The following is a 21,009-nucleotide window of genomic DNA, read 5'->3' as shown; positions in this document are numbered from 1 at the left end:
CTCCGCACCCCAAGTCATGCTCATCCCAGCCCACCTCAGCCGCCCCCGTAAAACATTCCTGCCCACGCCACTGTGACCAAAACCTTTGACGCAAAACGGGGAATTAGCGCTATACCCTCACTGTACAGCCTCGTATATTGGATGCTTGATCCGGCTTGCTTGGTTGGAGGCTGGGATAGTGAAATTGTGTGGCACAAAAGTCAATCCGTCATTTTCTCGCTAATCGTAGAAAACTAGGGTCACCACCTTCTAGCTAATCCGATCTCCTTATCACTCAGATCTCTCACTCGACAAACACAAATCGTTTTTGTTTAAAAAGAAAACACTAATAAGCTCTATCATGGATCAGCTACACGTAGACAGGGTCTTGGAGAACGCAGTCAGTCCCATAAACTGGACTGCCTGAAGAGCAAACGCCGCGGCTTTAGCTGAGCTCCCGTTGCTCTTCCGAGACCTAGAAGTATGTTTGCGCAGCGCCTTCTGCTGGCTGAGCACCACTTCCACGTCGTTGTCCATCGACTGCGCGTCCCGGTCGCGTTCATTTTTGGTCACCGTGTCAGGAACGTTCAAAAGGGCGCCTTCGTCGACGATCTTGTTTCCCTCGTCGTCGTCGCCGCGTCGTCCCTTGTCTTCGACTGGCGGACGACGCGGGATAACCTTGCCGCGCGATGCCGTGCCGAAGCTGGGTTTCGCGTAGTCCTCGGTGCAACCCAGCTGACTGGCACTGAGTCGGGACACCTTGCTGCTGCTCAGGTTGCCCTGGGCTTCGAAGTCGCACTTGACGTGTCGCAGCTCGCGCCGGAACTTGTCGCTCCTGGTGGCATTTTCCAGGTGCAAGACCCAGGCGAGGCGGCAGTCGCAGCTGAACTTGTTGCCTGGAAAGAGAAGGGAGAGAGAAGGGTCTGGATTAGTCAAGTCATTCGAAAAGTGAGCAGGATGTTTTGCGAGGGAAAACTGTCATCAACACGTAATGAAATCTTCCGTGTTTCAAATTATTAGCGGGATCGGCCACAGCGAGTGTCGAGCACTACTGGAGCTCTAAATTAAACACTCGACGAAAAAGTTGGCGAGATCGCTGACGGCCGCGAATGACCAGCGCCGCGCTGCGATTGGCCATCACGAAACTAGGTCACGCGCGGAGGTAGCTAATTGCGGCAGTCCGAGTGTGCAACCTCGAGCACCTGGTCTACTTGCAAAAGTAGTGCTCGACAAACGCCGGAAAAGAGAGACACCTCTACAGACGCAAACCCAGCGGCCCTAAGTCAATCGCCCTAAAGGCTGGACTCAATGGAGAGAATATGCGCCAAACGACCGACTAACTTCCCCCGATGACACGTTCACTATGCGCGCGGCTCAACTGAGCCACTGTTCTTGTGCCGCGCTTATGGGGCGCTCACACTGGAAGCGGGTCCGCATCCGTGAAGCGGATCCGCGCGTTCTCAACCGCAGGCGGCTGATATCGAGTGGTTGGGGAGCGTTCTTGCCAACCGCTTCGGGACCAATTTCTCCCAACCACTTTCGCGAACTGCGAAACGGTAACCAATCGCATCGCAACGCGACGCTGACGTGACGTCGGTGGCTTTCAAAAGAAGATGGAATTTATCACTGGTGAGGCATCCTGTCGCTGTAGTATTAGTGTTGCAGCAAATCAATTCATAAACGTGATATTCACGTCCGTCACTTGAGTTCCTCGCGAAAATAATTTACTGCTTCGCTCCGGTGGTTTGGATTGGGTAAGCTAGTTTGTTTGTTATTGGGGGTTCCAAAGCTCGTGGCTGCGCCGCCTTGTCAGTCTTTGCCCGTAGAACATCAGGACCCACCCCGATTGACCGAAATGAGAGCTTTTGTACCCACTAAGGCAGTCACGTGAAATACTGAAAGCTTTCGACTCTGTGCATGACCGACAGGAAGGCCGATAGAGACGTCGTGAACCTAATTGCGTATCCAACATACTACCGCAGAGCGGGCAGGGTACTTGCGGTAGATCGTCCTGTAACGTTTCTAGCTCGAAAAGGAAAAGAGGAATTCTACTCATGAAATATTGTGTACGTATGTGACGACGCACAGGTAATCCAAGCGCGCACTGGTCGTCGGTCTTATTAAGATTGCACCGTCGTGCTCGGTCCCGTCCACACGTAACTGAGGGGTCTTAAAAGATCATTTTTGTGCTCCGATAACGATACTCGATAATGAATACAGCGCTTGCACAAAGACGCCGGGAAAGTATCGAATACAGTTTTTCGGGATTGTTGTTGGTCTTGGGGGAGACGCCGGGGCGATGATTGGAGTCTGGGGCAGATCACAGCGCAACGAGAATACATTGTAAGGCGTCGCTTAGAAAGGAAGTGCTAGAATAGGCGACAAATGTGGCCTATTCTTGCAGTAGCAACTACACGTCGCCATGTTCTTACTTTTATTCTTTGTCTTTTAATGTTGAGCGGAGGAAAAAAAAATGTTAGTCCAGCGGTTCCTTAGACTTCTCACACAAGCAAAGCCCAGCTACGCGCACATTGGTAACTCAGAAGAGAATGCCCCCGACCATTTCTTCAAAGTGAACCCTTCCCGCATAGATAGCTGACATTGTTTTCAAGACAGAGGGGCAGTTTTCCCCCCTCGTGGTTTGTTCGTATCATATTCGTATCAAAATCCCCGACCGTGGGGGCGGGGATTTTGTTCGGTGCTCTACTCCGCTTCACCTGACGTCCGGACGCAGCGGACGCTACGAGCTATTCCAGTCAATCCCGCTCTGTGGACGCAACCGCTTTCCGCACATCGCTGTGTCCCCCCTCCAAGATCACGTGACATTCACGCGGCCTTGGATTGGCTTCTATGGCCCGTAGCATCCGCTGCGTTCGGATGTAAGGTGAAAAAGAGCCAGTCGTGGCTTCGTTGGTGGCGGATTCTCCTCTCGTCACTTACACCTCGATCAAGTCTGCTGTTTGTTTAACGTTAGAGAACGACGACCGGTGCGCGCTTTCCACTTTTCCCCCACTTCCTTATCTTCCCCTTCTACCCTGTCCACCATTGCCTGCTTCCTCATCACCCATGGTGAGGAGGATCCCCTGTCTTGCAGAATCTCCAGTCTGGCCGTTGGCCTTTAACGCCGTCATGCATCGTTACCGTTTGCTCGTCACCCACAGCTGTACCCGACGTGCGCCGCCAAAGTCTCACAAGCATGCATTACGCTCCCTTTTCGGCCTAAGGTGCCTGCTCGTGTAATAAAATGAATTCTTTCACATCTAAATAATATTTTTAAAAAAATTCAATCCTGTTTTAGCGTAGCGACACGAACGTGCCAGCTGAAGAAAACATTAAGATTAATCTTTATTCTACGCAAATGATACCTTTTATTTGAAACAAGTTGCCCTCAACTTGAAGAAAACAGGCTGGATATTCGTGTGCACTGAAGCGCACGATGAAAAAGTGAAGAAAATCCAGTGCGTTGGATGTGTTCGCTGCCACGGTTTCTGAGCACATGTGCTCAGAAACCGTGGCGGCGAACACATCCAACACACTGGATTTTCTTCACTTTTTCATCGTGCACATGAGTCGAGATGAATTGATGGAATCAATTGTGCTCAGAAACCGTGCCAGCGAACATATCCAACACACTGGATTTTCTTCACTTTTTCATCGTGCACATGAGTCGAGATGAATTGATGGAATCAATTGCTTATGTTTACTGTCCCCTTGAATTTGGTATATTAAAATGCATGTTAATATACCAGATTCAAGGGGACAGTAAACATACGCAATTGATTTCATCAATTCATCGCGACACACGACGACGATCAAGATAAAACCTACTGCCTATGCACTTGCAGAAAGTTATCTAATACTAGGTACGCAATTTTTTCATAGAAGGAAGCGAATAACAGCGCGTCTTCTCAAGCTTTCTTGTATATTTCATGGGATCAAGAACAATAGATTTAGTTTACTGAACTGAATTGGTATTACTTCAGTGCCCAAACAGCTGCCTGCTGATCCATTTTTGAAAGTTTTTTTTTAAGTGTCTTTTCTCTGTAATTTGTTGAGAATAAGTTTATTCCATTACAGGTTTGGTGAAATTGCCCACATATTTTTAAACCTCTCCTGTAATGGCCTCCAAGAAAATGCCTGCAGTAATTGTAATAATAAAAACCCTCACGGCAAGCACGTCGGTGCCCGCCTTATCTCTCGCCACCCGTTTATATGTTAGAAGGCCTCGTCAAAATATCCCCATCTCGCATTCGCGAACAGACAAAGATCGCGCTTTTGTCGACAAGTCTCGCCCAACCAAGAGCTTTTAGGCCCCGTCTCATCACCGGCCGCGGAAGCTCTCACTTTTTTATCATTGCCCGATTCTGGAATCAGGCCCTCACATGATGTTCCAGGCAATCCTAGAAGGCCGTGCATCGAATACTCCCGTTCTGTTTGCTTCGATCGATTACGCGGTTGTCCGAGTATTTGCTGAGTCTTCGTTTAATTGTCTGCAACGACGGCCCTTTCGGGCGGTTGGGACAGCGACATGACGTGAGAAACAGACACCGAGTGTCATCCGAGCCACGTCATCCGGGACGATGATAAGTGTCCGAGTCTTTGGATCAATCTTTCCAGAAACCGTGTGACCTGTGTGTGCCTTCTGTCGTTTGGGTTTGTTTTCTTTTAATATTTTAATAAACTTGAAACGTTTATGGGTTGGGTTTTCAGGTGAAGTGAAGCCTCAAAAAGCATAACCACGAATTTCTCCGCTAAATTAAGGGGAGAAAATGACGTCACGGTGATTCGTGTCACGTGACCTGTGCACAACTTAATCTTATTTAACATCACAGCATCACATCACAGAAAAAAAATAACACAATCGCTCAGGGCAGACTCAACTCTTGGTTTGTATTGATTATCTTCTACGTACAAAGTTTGCTCTTTGTACGTAGAAGATAATCAATACAACGCTGAGCGATTGTGATCTTTTTTAAGTGTGCCTGTATTCGTGAATTTGTTTCGTTCTGGTGCGCCGTAACCCTAAATAACATGAACCGCCATCTCACACAGTCATCAGTCTTAACACAAATTCAGTTTCCCCTCTAAACTTGACAAAAACTTTGACGCCACGTCACATGGTCACGTGACCTATACTCTAATTCAGATTCCCCGCTAGATTTAGCGGAAAACTTGATGTCCCGTAACCTACGCATGAAATCAGTTGGCACGCAACAAGTCATCACTCCCATACTCTGGGGACACAGGCCGACCCGACGGGGAAGGTCAATGGGCCAATGAGTCAATGACTCAGCTGAGTGGAGAAGGACCAATGGGGTGAGAGGGGTGGGTGGAGTCAGTGGGGTGGAGTGAATGGGGTGAAGAGATGTCAAGAGACCCGGTGGCACAGCTCGAGAAGAAATGCCTGGAAGTTACTAGCGTTAAACCAAGAATGTTTGACGTCGCAACACAACTGCAGGGCTATTTGAGATATTTTTTTCCTGGCTCAGCTGTTTTTGCATTTTATTCTGGTCATAACTGCTGCTTTAACTACGGATTCCAGTCTCAACGCCGTTAGCTTCGGAAGTGTGGAAGATATAAAACAGAATAAAACTATAATATAAAACATACTGAGATTTTTTTTTAGAGTTTATATTGTCGCTCTAAATGGGTCGTTTACAAACACTTAAAGAAACGGTACTATTCGAGTGTTTAGAGGGGTGGCAGAGGCTTGACGGATAAGTTCTGAACCTTTCCTTCTGAGTTGATCTTATTATTGCGTTAATATTTTATTTCGTAGGGATCGCGGTGTCGTCAGTATTCGTCCTCGTTGGAGCCTAAATAGCTACCTGCCCTCATGTCACCAAAATCAATAGTTTTTGTGAGTTTTTCCTTTCATCTTTGTTTACATCCCGATGTTTATGGATTGTTTTAGTCCGTACCAAAAATGGCTTGAAAATAATTGTCTACCGTGCAATAGTTGAGCTAAATAATATAATTCTCAAGTAGTTTTAAAATATAGCCTCGAGAAACTTTTGCATATAATAGGGTCGTAAACACTTTGTACCATAAAACCTCAACTGAACTGACATGAGTAACGAGTGGACAACAAAAATAAGCTTAGGACAAATAGGTACATCTGTATATAAATGAGAAGTCTCACTTTTTCACTTTTAACACCGGTTATAGTATACTTGGTATCGTACGAATTACTAAACCTTTAAACCCATGGAACAAAAAAAAAAAAAAAGTACGCGGAATCTAAATCTGATCTTTTTTTTTTTTTATTCTTGCTGAACAAGATGCGTTATCAACGAGGTGTTCCCAGAAACAAATGTTCAAAACTGTCTGTCTAAACTAGATGCCAGTTTAAAAACTAACCTTTATCGCAATCAAATATTTCGCTCTGCCGAAACTTTCAACGCAAAAGGGGGCTTGTTTTCTGTTCGTTTTCAAAAACTGGAGCAATTTAGCTCCATGTGTTCCAAAGGTCAGTCGGCCGCCATTTTCCTAATGAAATTTTCAGAAAATCGCATCATTTTTATTAAGACCTCGTTTATTTCTGAAGCTTTGGCTTTGGGTTCGAACCGTTAACTCTACATTTGGGCGAAAAATGGGTGTACGTCAATGCGTAATTTATTTAAAAAAAAAAACAAAAAAAACGTAGAGCTTTTTTTTTTGGCGGGGGGGGGGGGGGGGGCGGATTTTTTTCCCGCAGCTCAAACAGCACTCGTAGGTTCCAAATGCGACAGTAACACTAAAATAGTCCAAGGTGAAGCATTGACATCCACGGACACAAAATATAATTACATGTTCTTATTTTAATTAAATGAAAATGGCGCCGCTGTGCCCCACTCATCGAAATAGGTTGAGTTGCAGAGGCAGATGGCCATTACTTCTGGTGGGGTGGAAATCATTCGAATCGGCATTTCAGGTTTGATCGCTGGCTTAGTTTATAACGGCTTTGCGATTGGGAGGAGAGGATGACATCGAGGAGGTGGCGTAAGCAAATTAGGGCGAAGCCTTGAGAGGCCTAAGAAGAAAGAAACGAGAGCAGAGAGCGAGGGAGAGGGTTATGAGGAGAGCAAGTCTTCTGCTTCTTACCCAGGAGTTGCGGTGACGTCACAAAGACGCCGAGCTCTGATTGGATTTGCTTGAAGGATAGTGGGCAGACCTCAAAGCAAGCTGCTTTGAGCTATACCCACTATCCTTCAACCAGAACCAATTGGGGCTCGGCGTTCTGACGTCACCACAATCCCCGCAAAGGAAGCAGACGAACTTGCGCTCCGTATAGAATGTCACACTGGCTCACGCGCCGTTCAAGAAGACGCAAAAAGTAAGGAAATAAAAAAAAAGAGAAAGGAAGAAAAAATTTATTAAGTGTGCCTAGAAGAGATGCGTGTCGCAACCGAGTCCAGCTTTCAACGACATGCTGTAATACGGTGTGCCTAAGAAACGACTGCACCACCATGTCTTCAACTTGGGTGTAGAGTGCTGTACAAGATTGGTGCTACTGTGCGTTTTCCAGGGTTAAGCTTTCCGATAAACATGCTGAACAATATCTTAGTGCAAATCTGCATGTTACGCACTTAACCCCCAAATTTTGTTTATATTTTTGACATGCACTAAGCTCTAATGGCAAGGAGCCAGTTAAGCGCCAATTAAGAGTGCGCATAATTGGACAAAATAGAAAATGGGAATAGCAAAGAGAAACAAACAAGGAGCTGAAAAAAAGACAATTTTGTGTGTTTGTGTTTTTGTGAGACACCCACCTTTGACATCTCCCTTTGCACTTTTTGTTCTTTATGTGAGGTATAACTATTGCCCCTGAACCGCGTGTTCCGTGAAGAAAAAAATGCGGAGCCTTTCGATTCGGCATTCTCATCTTCGTACAGGTATTTGGCAATCCCCCCGACAATATGGTTGGATATTCTTAACAGATGAAACATGTCAGCAGAAAAACAAAAATTCTGCCAGAAGATTTTTCCTACATCCTGTCTCGATCTTTGTGTCTTCGTGACGTAGTATTGAAGCGGGCCGACTGAGGACCATCATCCCTCAGGCCGGACAGGCAGGCGCCTCTGTCACCGAATTCCGAATTCCAAGTCTCCGCCAGGCGTGGGAAGCGGCGATGATGGATGCAGCTTGCACCGTCAAACGGGGACAACTTCTCTGCTTTCCTCCCACCATAAAGAATATTGCGACGGTGAGGCGTCCGTGTCGAAACCCCATGGCTCGTTTGCGTTCCTCGTTTTTGTTTTTCTCCCAGTCCACTTTTGCATGTTCGTTCTCTCCTCACTCGCGAGTGTGAGGTATGGCGCAAGAATCCCCCATTCGTCTTGTTCCCGCTTTTCTTTCTCAGAAAAAAAAAAAAGGGTGGGGGGGGGGGGGGGGGGGGGGACCTGGCTGTAAGCTTACTTTTAGCCCCTCCGGTGATGTTCGCTAAAATAAGAGAGCAAAACCAAAAAATAAAAATAACGGAAGAAGCCACGTCTCCATCCACTAAGCGCGAAACATCACTTCTCATTAGGGAAGAATAATCGGCCAGCTCGAAGGAGAAAGAATCGTCGTTGAAATAGTCTCTGCCGACTCAGGGTCATAATCTTTCCAGATGCTTCTCTTCCTTTGAACTTCACCAAAAAAGAAACAAAGAGAAACTCAAGGTGATGTTGAAGGGTGACCTGGAAACGGGAAAAAAAAGATAATTAAAAAGAAATAAACGCGAGCTTCAAGAACGACGAAAGTAATAGTGTTCTGCTGAACGTGATGTTCGCCGTATACTAATGGAAAAACTACAATGTTCCTCCAATGTATGAAGTGAAACACCTGCTACATCCGCAACCAACAACGAAGGAAGCCTCGCTACGCAGAAGAAACGGGAAGCAGTATTACTTAGGACTAACTAAAAATGGTGCATTGTCACATAAAAAAATCGCAGACAGCTCTAGAAACGTTTAACAAATTGGTACAAATGAAATAGCTATAAAAAAAGACAAAGACAAGAGAGCTGTCGGGACAGGCAGCCACTCGGCTTTGTTTCTTCTCCGCTTTTTATTTGTGTCTAGTTATGCACAACCAACCCCCACAAATTACTGTACTAAAATCAATGTTGAAATAAGGTGAACTTTCGAAAGAAACTAAGATTAAAAAAATTGCATATCCCAGAGGCGTTCTAAATGCATAGCATTTATAGGTCCTCTATGTCGTCATGGCGTAACGTCACGTTACGTCATGTGAGCGACACGACCTGACGTCAGACCGCTACTAGGCGCATCATCCGTCCCAATAAGCTGGTCGTTTCCTTGTCCGGGCAAAGTGAAAAACGCAGCATGATAAAGAAAAAAGGTAAATTAAACTTTGATCAAATATATTTTGAAGAACAAAAGACTACCCGCGTAAGCGAACAACTAAGTAATTCCTTGTATCCGTTATATGTAAGAAAATTGTTTATTCTGAAGTTTAGCTAGCCAGACCGAGCAAAACAAAAATCCTTCGTTGCTCTTTAGAGGTTCCTACTCAACTTGCTTTGCAAGTTGAGCTGGAATCTTTAAAGTTGACGAGTTGAAGTCAAAGGCAACTCGCAAATTGCCTTCGGTTTCAAAGGAAGACCACTTTTTCTCTAGCCCCGACAGACTCTAATGCAGGGGTCTCAAACTCAAACGCCTCGGTGGTCCGAGGCGAGAGCGCTGGCCTACGGATCCCCATGTGGCGGCTTCGAATCCCGGCCGAGGTGCCCGCAATCTGCGGAGAAGGCGCCGTAAAACCGAGCTCTCGGTTGCACGTCAAAAGATCTCCAGGTGGTCGAAATTAATCCTCATTCCTCCGCTGGGGCGTGCCAGATGCCCGTCGTCGGTTTGGCACGTAAAACCCCAAATTTGACTTTTGGGGTCTCGAACTCATTAAAGTGTGGGCACCACATAGTCCACCCCCAAAAAATCAATAGCTAACCTTGAAAAAAATTATATGGCAAAAAAATAAAAATAAAAGCAGCAATGGTGTTTTACGTTGCAAAGGAGCTAAGTCTCTCAACGACACTCTACATGTTTTTGTTTTTGTTTTTTTAGCAAAGGGGACAGCTCGTGCTCACTGCTTATTGTAAATCAGACAAGATTTGTATTGTAACTGAAATTTCTCTCGGTTACAAGACTGAGCTTGGTGCTTTATTTTTGGCAGTTGTTCCTGCTAAGCGAGAGTTAATGAATTCGAGGTGCGTCATGAGCAAATGACTCGTGTTTGTAGCCTAGGGGGGATTGCCGTACATGTGATGAACATCACGAAGAGCCGAGAAGCAAAGGTTAGGCCCAAACAATACTCAATTAAAAAGATATAACAGAATAGTGCAAAAGATGCTAACACGTCGTAAGAGCAGAGCTACGTTTCGAGTGAAAATGAGTGGACGACATGAAACGATAAGACGTGTAGTGCTCGAGACAAGGGAACAGGGGTCGCAGCCGCGGGATGAATGCGGGCCGCGTCTCCGCAAGCCGCGGGCTGCGTGTTTGAGACCCTTGCTCTAATACTTACGTGTTTTATTTGCACTTCACTATTAGCCTTACCTGAACTGATGTCAAATACCATATACCAGTCAACGTGCTCTAAACGCAATTTGCCTCTGGAGAGTAAAAATATTAGAAGTCACACACGTCAACTTTTACGTTATGTGACTTCTTAAATGCTTTAAGGAAGAAGCGCATAACGGGCATTTTCGAAATTTCAGGAATGGGAAAGCCAATTTGCCTTGGATTTTAGGAGAAATTTACGCTCATTATTCTAAAATTTTAGTCTTATTCTCTAGCTAGTTTTCCTTGCTTCTATATTCTTTTTATTCGGTTGCTTAATTTCTTCTTTTTTTTTTTTTGACGTGTAATGAACTGGGTTTTTGACTACAACTTTTCGCTTTGCAACTTTCTATGAATTGCTAAATTGCAGACCTGTTTTTCTTACTTACTGATAGATTGCCTTTTGGGAGTAGTGTTTTGGTAAGCGCCGTAAATTGCAAATACATAAATGTATCAAAGCATTAAAGGTTTACAAAATATTCAAGTAAAACCAGCGCATTCACACATCCCTGCACAGAAGACTGAAGAGCAGCAATCGGACATCAGAAGTGGAACGAACAAACGAGAGTACTCAATTTAATATGAAAGAAAACAAAGGAGACAAAAAGTGGACATTCAAAACTAGGAATCACCAATCATAAGCGCGAAAACAAAACAAAAAAGACGTTCGCTGCGGAAAGAATTGTGAGGTGTGGTATACCTGCACTCTTTCAGAAGATATATGAAGACTCTTTGTATGGAAGTTAAGTGTGCTAAAAAACACTGACTTCGGACGCGCTTGTTTTTTTTTTCTATATTTCAGATTGTTCGCGAATCAAAAGAATGCATAGCAATATTAATTTACGAATGCTTTCCGGTCGTAATTTGATGTACAGAAGCCCCGGCCAGGAGGTGGAACCGATACAGTTTTATATATTACAATATTACAGAATGGAGTTGCCTTAGTACTGAAAATGTTCGTTGTTTAACAGACGTTTTTTCGTCTTAAAGCAGCCAATGAGAGCCAGTTCTTAGGTATTCGTTATAACGTTCCCCGTTATTCAACTTATTACACGTAGTACAAACTAAGTTTCTTATATCCTCCCTTCCAAACATTGTGTCCAAGTCATGTGTACTGTTTACCAAAATAAGGCGACTCTCACGCGAAAAAACGCATTTAAAAATAAGATAAAAAGAACTAAAATATTAGAATTAGGGCGTTTTATTATTATCTGACTATGCGGGCGGATTTGGTGAAACGCATTGATACTTCTGGAATGTAGACATCAATTAATTTTACACAGGCACTGCGTTTTTCGCTCCTGTTAAAAGTTTCCGCTTGTAGTTTGTGAACTCCTTTCCCCTTTCATTTGCATCATTCTTTTCTCATCCAATTAAGTACAGCGCCCATTCTCTGGCAATAAATGAACTTTCTGTGTATCATCGTGGTAAAAAAAAATGGCTTAAAAGTGAAAAAAAAAAGATCTCCAATCCGAGACAGTAACTTCAAAAATAAAAGATGAAAAAAAAGAGGGGGGGGGGGGGGAAGGTAAAAGAAAATTTTAACAAATAAAGTAAATCTTCGCGGAAATTTGTCTCTCTAGACAGGTAAGAATTTGTGCAATCACACACTTTTTCTGCATTGTCTCCGAATCACCATTCGCTCTTACAATTGTTTGAACTCTTAAAACGACAACAAGTGAATTGTGACATTCCGAAATCGATTCCTGTCTCCAGGTCCGTGTACCGCGAGAACTGCACCGACAGTATCATATCACACCTCACCAGACCCTGTTGAAAACATTAAGAAGTCTTTCCGTACGTGACTTAGAACTAATGAGAGGTAACCACCACCACTTTGCCAAACATTTTTATTGGTTGAAGGTGCGCAGTATGCTGTTCGTCTTTAGATATAATCGGTATTATAGCTAAGGCTCTCGGTCTTTAGTAAATCTAGCAAGAATCATGAAGGAGAACGCAATGCACCGACCTGTGTCCTTTCCTTCCTTGTTTATTATCAATGAACAGAGAGGTAGTGAATTGCGTATTTAAGGCGAAATGGTTATAAATAGTAATGTTCAGATCATATTCTGTGTGACCCTTATTTTACCATTGAAATTCGTAAAGTTCGATTTTGTATGCTACTTTCAGCACTTACTGTTCAAATGTCTAAATATGTTTTTTTCGTTCGTGTTTTCCCAGCTTTAAAAGAGAAACAGCAGGTTAACTTTTCGTACTGTCAATAAACGACTTTGTTCCTTGAGTGCAGATACCTCTGTCGTTTGAGCACGGCGCGCCAGTAAACATTTACCCCGCAACCGGTGACTGTGCTTACGGACTCTCGCAGCGCGCTGCTACAACTATAACATATACAAGAAACACCTGAAAGAGTGATGGATGCCCGACCTGCCACGCAAGCCCTAGAGGGGCTCAGACTTCTAATTATGCTAGAGGTGTACTGCAACGCACGCTGCGGTTGCCGGCAACAAACCAGCCACCATTTACCATACATGTTTAGACATCATCAGGTTTGCCTTTCTTTGAGGTACGGCGACACTGGTTTACACTGTAGATGCGAAGTTTAGCCAGTGCAGCACCACAGCTAGCTTGGGGTTTTAACGTGCATCAAGCAGTTGTGGCTGAAGGCTGCACGCCAATGCTCATCCATATCAAAACTGGCAGGGGGGGGGGCGGGGGGGGGGGGGGTACTGAACCCAGGATTCCTGGTTTCTGCATCATGTTTTTTCGTTCCACGTGCTCCGAGCTGCGGCGCCCCTGGCCGACAACAAAAGGGTGGAGGAGCTTGGTTGGAGCACCCACTGTCAGCAGTAAGCAATTCCCACCCCTTTCAAATCTAGAGCAGCGCTTCTCAAACTTTGCGTCGCCGACGGAACCCAAACTATATATCTTATGGGTCATTTGCTGACCCCCGTTGATGACAACAGCGTGCTGTATAAATCGGGAAACTTAGGTCGTTGTAGATCGCCGTAAGTTGAAGTCGTCAATCCGGCTCAATAGGTCACAGAGGAGAGCAAAAATGGCAACACGTATTTGAGCGCTGTCTCCAATAAAGCCCGTAGAAAAAGGCGATTACAACTTGAAACTGGCGGGATTCAGCTTCATGTATTCGAGAGCTCCATCGGCTGCCATTTTTCCATACAAAATTTGAAAAGATCACATAACTTTTGAGTAAGGTCACGGTTAGTTTCAAACTCTGGCTCCTCGTGTGGACCGCCAGCGTTACATTTGGGCGTAGAATAGCGTTCGGTCATGCGTAGTTCACTTTTTAGGAAAACAAAACCTTGTAAATTTTTGGGACACCCTTTATTTCGTAATTTAGTAACACCAATAATTAATCCTGAGCGATATACACTAAAAGTTCCTCTTAAAAAGATGCGCCTCTAAAACTAGGTGTGAGCAAGCATGTTTCACAGGACTGTCCCGGGGCGTCCTTTTATGTTATGTAAGAAATACTACGGATGATATTTCACCATTCTGGCAGGAAAGGGCACCAGGAGACAGGACAACAAAGGGAGGCGACAAGGGTCACTTTCGGGAGTGTATAGTGCTTGTCCAAACTGGCATCGCGACACTAGTTCTTTTTGATTTCGGCTGCACTATCTACATTACGAACACGTTTCTGCGTCGAGCACCGCGTCCGAGAAAATAGTACCTTGCGGATTCGCTTCGAACCCGGGACAAGGGCGTCCTAGAATGCTGCTACCGTGACCGAACTCCCTGCGGGTGTCGTCGAAAAAGGAAACAGTGCGGGGTTTTTCCGTGATTCGACTGCTTTGTTTCTCTTTCACTTGTTATTATCTCGTCTAGAGTTCGATTTTTATCTCGTTAGTCCTGTTTTTTTGTGGCTCGAGAAAGGTGTACAAACCTGCTTCGAGAACAGTGCGTTTAATGTTTTTTCTGTCCTTTTTTTGTTTTTAGATAGGACGTTTTTTCTTAATTTTCAACTCCAGTCTTATGTCAGTCAAAATAAATTTCGTGCAAAGGGCAAAACACACTCTTAGAATTGTCTACTGGAATCCTGCCACGCGGTGCACTTGGAAGACCTTTAAAGTGTTCATTTAGTCACTCAGCCAACAAGAGGACCGCTCTGTGCCGGTCCATTGGCAATGCTGCTTCTGCTTCAATAACAAGTATGGACACCATTTTGTTTTTGCCAATAATTACTGGCGAAGTTGACCCAAAAATATCCCAATAATTGACCTTTCTTCAGTGAGCATCTGCGCATGCGTACACCCTCTCTGCTTTCCCTCGCTTCCCGCTGTCGCCATTTTCGGAGAGCAGTTTCCCGCAATACCAACACAGTCAGCACCCATCTTTGTGTGCATTTTTGATATTTATATACGAGCATCGGTAGTATGCAGCATAAAATGCGATAAAAACCGATATATCGGCAAGATATACCAATGTCATCTGACGGGTGGATGGAACTTGGCTGCCCTTCGATTGTAGTTCGCAGACAACACTTCAGACGGCGCTCGTTATCGATAAACATATACGGGTGTTACAAGGGCATAGTATAGTCAGCACTTACGCAGGAACTTGGGAGAGTTGACGCCGGAAATCTACGCATTCTGCGCTTCGAGGAACCACTAAAGAAAAAAGACAAATAGCTTAATGGCATTCGCTTCTTGAGTTTACTCGTTTTGGGTGAAGCGCTATAGTTCGCACACGTTAACACTTAGACACGTGCAAAACATAAACGCGCTTGTAACTTAGAATTTAGAAGTAATTTTACGAATGATCTGCGCTGACCCTCCGTTGGGGAAAGAAACACGCCGCCCAACATTCCGGAAGTTAGCATAGCTCTGTAACCGCCGAGGTTCACAGAACTTTGGTGCTTGCATTCGCCGCAAAACTTAATAGATGCAGAAACAAAATAGTCTTCACATGTCGCTCTCTAAGTCGCACAACGTTTGCTTTTATTCATACAGACCTTGCATTGAAGTAGCTTCGTTGAAAGGAGCGAGGTTCGGCGACCAGCTGGCCAAAGCAGCCTGAACAACTCATAGCTGCTTACCCCACCCCGTACAAACTTATGAATGCACAATAGGGGCGTGCGTGCAGGAACCACGGCTGTTTAAAGTCGCGCCTGCACGCGCTTTTGTCTGTGTGCACTCAGCCTAAAACAAATCTTGACTCGGTGGAACGAGAACACGTGCATTGTTCTCGAACCGTATGGAGCTGCTTCCGCTGCAAAACAGAGAGAGATGCAGCCTCGGGTATTTTCAAACCAGCGGTGCTTGACACTCTCGGCTTATACAAACGCACCGAGTGCGCTTTCATAAACCACATACAACCGCCGCCCCCCCCCCCCCCCCCCCCCCCCGAAAAAAAAGTAGAAGTAAACGAGAGACGGTTGCTGCATTTATTTCTAATTAACGTTTGTTATGTGCCTCGTTTACAACATTTGCCAACGTCTGCTCCACCGACCCCTTTCTGTGACAGGTGTCGCTGATCATCGTAGTAGGGAACAACTTTCCAGAAACCAAAAACCCCTCTAAATGACAGCTTCCCTCGACTTTTATTAGTTGGAGGGCGATGCCGTTTGGCTCTATGTTTATCTAGTTAGGCTAGGGCTTGGTAAAAAGCAATACAGCACTCTATCAAACATACCCAAACTCAGTTTCTCCCAAATACCACGTGCATCATCTTTTTCTCTATACTTTCAGCTTATTGTGCAGCAAATCAAAAATGTGCTTTTAGCGTCCAGGAAAACTCGGAGCAATGCCGGCCGGTGTGGAATAGTTGGGAGCCTTAGTAAATTGTTTCGATAACTCCGATAGCGGTGCCCGATGACGATGCGCTGCTCGCGCAAAGTCCTCCGGGCTGTGCGGGGTATTGCTATTGAAGATATCGGAAAAGCTGCTAAAACTTCTTATTGCCCTCCTGTGTTCCTCGCTTGTCTCTCGATATTTGCACAGGTTCTGCATAGTTGGCTTCCCTTCATCATGTGAATGACTTACAACAACGAGCCACTTGTTCAAGAGAAAGAGGCGAGGTTGTGTGTTTCTTCGTTGATTTCCGAAATGTTAAAAAAAAAAACGGCGAAAAAAATATTAAAGCACATTTTTCTACTCGCATATTTGTTTCAGCAACGCGCGAGTGGTCTACAGTTGCGAATGATATTAAAATACGAGGCGAGAATGTGGCTTACAAGGCCTGCCGCACTATTTATCAGAAGACAGCTGAACCATTACGTGGCTCCAGCGACCGTTTCGTTGTCACTCCACGCTTGACCAGTTGTCGCTGAATCGATGCTCATTTCGCCGAAGGTAATGAATGGCATTTCGTAACAAAATAGGAGATTAATCGTGGCCAAAACCACTGATCCGGCAGAGTGGGCGATCACTTTTCGGGAGTTTGATCATACGTTAGCGAGAGAAATGACAATAAGCAGCTTTTTTATTTTACCGAGCGTACCTACTATCGGTGTTGACTCGGCAATGGTTTGCAACCAAGTGAGGAGGAACTATTCAGAAGTCGACCAATCTGTTATAAATTCCGTTCTTGTTCACAATAGCCTCGATGATAAATCAACCATCTTTTGATCGATAGATCTTCGGAGCCACGCACTCGCCTGGACTTTTTCATGTCGTTCGCAGATGTACTTACAGTACCTTTTTTTTTTTTTGCCCGCGTAGCTCTTTTTTTATGTATTGAAACAAATCAACCGGAAATAATAAAGCTTACAATGCCCTAAGTACCCGAAACTTGGGCCGAAGCGCACTGAATATCACTACAACATAAAGGGCAGTAAAAATGTTCTAAATATACTTTGGGTGTATTTTGTTTTTGCATACTTATGTGCATTTTGAACGTAGGGCAGGTCCTTGGAGTATTCCCCAGCAGGTGTGAAGTTCAAAACCAGGCAACGGTAAGTAACAGGAAAATGTAAAGCAAAAACCACATTTCTACAACAATTTTCCTCTCAAATAAAAACCCCACTAAAAGCTACACGAACGAAATAACTCTATAATTACGTTTCCAGCATAATCAATATTCAGTCAACCGTTTATATTGTAAACGTCTGATTCGCAAAATGCGTATATAAAACACAAAATAATGGCATTTTTAAAGTTAGGGCTTTTCTGAACTTATTCATTCGTTTAGATGTGGGGCGGAATCGACTGATTGAAAGAGTTTCTAATATTATAATCTGACAATGTTTTTGACGATTAATCTGTTTTCTTGTGGCGCATGTGCGAGGGAAATAAGATTATTTGAAAATGTTAGTTCGAGCGAATATTGTCACTACGGAATACTGATCGATTTACAGTTTTTTTAGAATATAATGAAATATAAACAAAACCAATAGGCAGCTTATAATTAAAATAGGAACAAAAATTTTAATCTTGCAATCTTTCTGCGCTTCTCGAATCATTTATTTTGTTTGCTGCCAATTATAGAGATGTAAAATTTAGCGTCTTATGATTTCCATGAATAGCTTTTTTTTTTTTTTTTTGACCTTATTAAGTTTGGGCTTTTCTTTTGTATTTCGTTCTCGGGTTCCTAGCTATGTTAGCAGGTTCCAACTTCGATCGCACAAGGGATTATTACGCTTGAAATTTAACGCGATACTCCACGTGATGCTTTTCTTGAGTTTTTGATGACGCATACGTAATTTAGAAAATGGTAATGAATAGCAGTTTTGAATGTGCTATGAGCAGCGAAGATAGCTTGATATAGTAACACCAAGATATTTTTATGTGGGGCATTATTTGAATGATCAATGATATCCACTGCCGTAATTTTTTTTACGTACAAATGAACGGTTTTAGCGGACTTGAGGTGGATTTTCCGCGGGCTTGGTCAATTGTTGAATCATGAAAAATAGAAATTAAGTCATATATGGTCATCTACGGTAGAGATTACCTTAAACACCCTAAAATCACTCCCGCAAAGTGACGTGTTGATATGTTTGGTTGCATTTTTACTCGAGAAAAGGTAACGTTGATTGTTATATTCGGTTTCCCGAGGTGCTTAAGGTGTGTAGGTCAAGTTTTTGTCCAAAAAAAAAGACGATATTGAAGCCCACTTTTGTCCACTCAACGGTGAGATCAACTACTTTGCAGATATGGAGTGGTTCTGCCTTTGCTGACTCTTTTTTTTTTTTTATTGAACTCCGCTACCCGACCTACGACCACAGTTGGTGCACTCGGTGGTGTCGGAGACATCAGCGTGTTCCGCGTGCAAAAATTAAAAAAAAAAAACGGCTGCCGACTGTTTAGTCGAAGTGGTGCTGAAATGGTTGCTTATTTATCGAAACTCTGAAGCAAAGGACCCGAGTTCTTGTGTTGCGCCCATTGCGTGACTCTGGTGGCGCATGGCGGCAAACGTAACTGTGCTCCTTGGCGACTCGAACAATAAAGGCCTGTTCACACATGCAGCGAAGCGCCACAAGCCTAGCGCTGACCTCGCGCTAAGCTCGTGCTGACAGGAGCGTTCACCAGCTTCTTATCGCACCATCAAAACTGTGGCTCATGGCAGACGATAAGTAGCTGACGACATCTGAGCAGCGCTACATCAGCGCTTCGCTGCATGTGAGAACAGGCCTTAAAGGAGCGGTGCAACGATATTCAATTGGAATGTTTTTCTCTCTACACGACCTTACTGGCACACCTGGGACTCAATGATACTCACACGCAACGCCATTGGCCAAGAAACTCCTTTGTTGCGGTGTAATTTCAAGGACAATTAAAGCGATCATTTTCATTCAATCTCTCCTTTGCAAAATTTGATGACGTAACTCGGGGATCGCAGAACACCCAAGTGACGATATTTGAATGCGGTTCATAGATTGGACCCGAGCATTGCGTGGGCACTCGACTTGGGCTCGTGACAATCGCTAGCTCGAGAAGCATTCGGGTTGTGACCCGTGTCCAATCGCTGCGACGACGACAATAGCCGAGCTATAACAATGTCTGGAACTCAGTGCGTGTCCTGCGCTTTGCCAACCCCAGCGCGTGGCTATGATCAACACTGGCGGCATATAATCGGCTCCAGATCACGTGGCCGCTTGTTCTGGCTGCGAGTTGAGGGGGTGAACGGTGCTCGTTTTAGAGCGCAGCTCTTAGGGGCCCGTTCCCGGCTTGAGCGGCGTCGCCGTCGCCGTCGCCGTCGGCGTCGCCGTCGGCGTAACCCCGCGGTGCATCATGGGAAATGTCCCATAATGCACCGCGCGAGTCCCCCACCGGGGTCACGTGACTCCCCTGAGGTCAGGTGACCCCCTCCTCGAAGTCACGTGACCCCCTCCTCGAGGTCACGTGACCCCCCGAGGTCACGTGACCCCCGCCGCCGGCATCGACATCGTCATCGTCATCATCACTGATGACGTCACCGGCATCCGCATCGTCATCGTCATCATCACTGATGACGTCACCGGCATCCACATCGTCATCGTCATCACTGATGACGTCACCGGCATCCACATCGTCATCGTCATCATCACTGATGACGTCACCGGCATCCGCATCGTCATCGTCATCATCACTGATGACGTCACCGGCATCCACATCGTCATCGTCATCATCACTGATGACGTCACCGGCATCCACATCGTCATCGTCATTATCACTGATGACGTCACCGGCATCCGCATCGTCATCGTCATCATCACTGATGACGTTACCGACATCCGCATCGTCATCGTCATCATCACTGATGACGTCATCAGTGACGTCACTGATGTCGTGACCGGCATCCGCATCGTCATCGTCATCATCACTGATGACGTCATCAGCGACGTCACTGATGACGTCACCGACATTCGCATCGTCATCGTCATCATCACTGGTGAAGTCATCAGTGACGTCACTAATGACGTCATCGGTACCCGCATCGTCATCGTCACTGATGACGTCATCAGTGACGTCAGTGATGACATCATTGGCATTGGGGGTCACGTGAGTCCCAAGGTCACGTGACCCCCCCCCCTGGTTAATTTAACCCCCCCCCCCCAGTGCCCTTCCCTCCTCCTCCTCAAGAGCTGCGCTCTAAATTCGGCGTTACAGGGAGTTGTAAGCGGCTTTCATTTTTTTTCTTAAATCTTTTTCTGGGACTTCTATTGCGTGGGGTGAAAAACGAACGCATGTTTCATGGGTCAGTAACGTTAGGGATCCGTCTTAAGCGGTATTTGCGCAAAGTACAAAAATTGTTGCATAGCACCTTTAAGACTCGCACCTGTCAAGTTCGGTTTAAAGGGATAAATAAACCTTCTCTTCCACGCTCACAAAAAAAATTTGACCGTATCTCCACGTGGTGATTGATGTTGATTGGGGCGAAGCTCTGGTGGTGCTTGTCTGCGTAGACGCTGAGCCGCATCATGCCGAGACTTTCATTCGTTTTCATCCATGCCAGAAAGAGAATGTGTGGTATGGAACGTGGTTATATACGCATTTGAGCATTTGACCGCAGCGCCTGCTCGTCTATAAACGTTGAGCCAATGCATGCAAAGTTTAACGCGATTATATACGCATTTGACTGCAGAGCCCTC

The 21,009-nt window shown here is 45.1% G+C and overlaps 1 protein-coding gene across 1 annotated transcript in view; it reads right to left on the bottom strand.

Annotated features, from left to right (window-relative positions):
* Positions 1-345: 345 nt before the first annotated feature.
* LOC115321597 (connectin) overlaps positions 346-21,009 on the bottom strand; it is a 38,214-nt gene continuing 17,550 nt past the window's right edge. Inside the window, exon 4 of the mRNA XM_040218783.1 lies at positions 346-875. Coding sequence (XP_040074717.1) covers positions 346-875 — 530 coding nt within the window. The remainder of the gene's footprint in view (positions 876-21,009) is intronic.

Source organism: Ixodes scapularis, unplaced genomic scaffold, assembly GCF_016920785.2.
Source record: "Ixodes scapularis isolate PalLabHiFi unplaced genomic scaffold, ASM1692078v2 PGA_scaffold0__279_contigs__length_252992795, whole genome shotgun sequence".
Classification (NCBI taxonomy): Eukaryota; Metazoa; Arthropoda; class Arachnida; order Ixodida; family Ixodidae; genus Ixodes; species Ixodes scapularis.
Note: the sequence above shows the minus strand (reverse complement) of the source record. Positions and strands in the feature narration are given on the sequence as shown.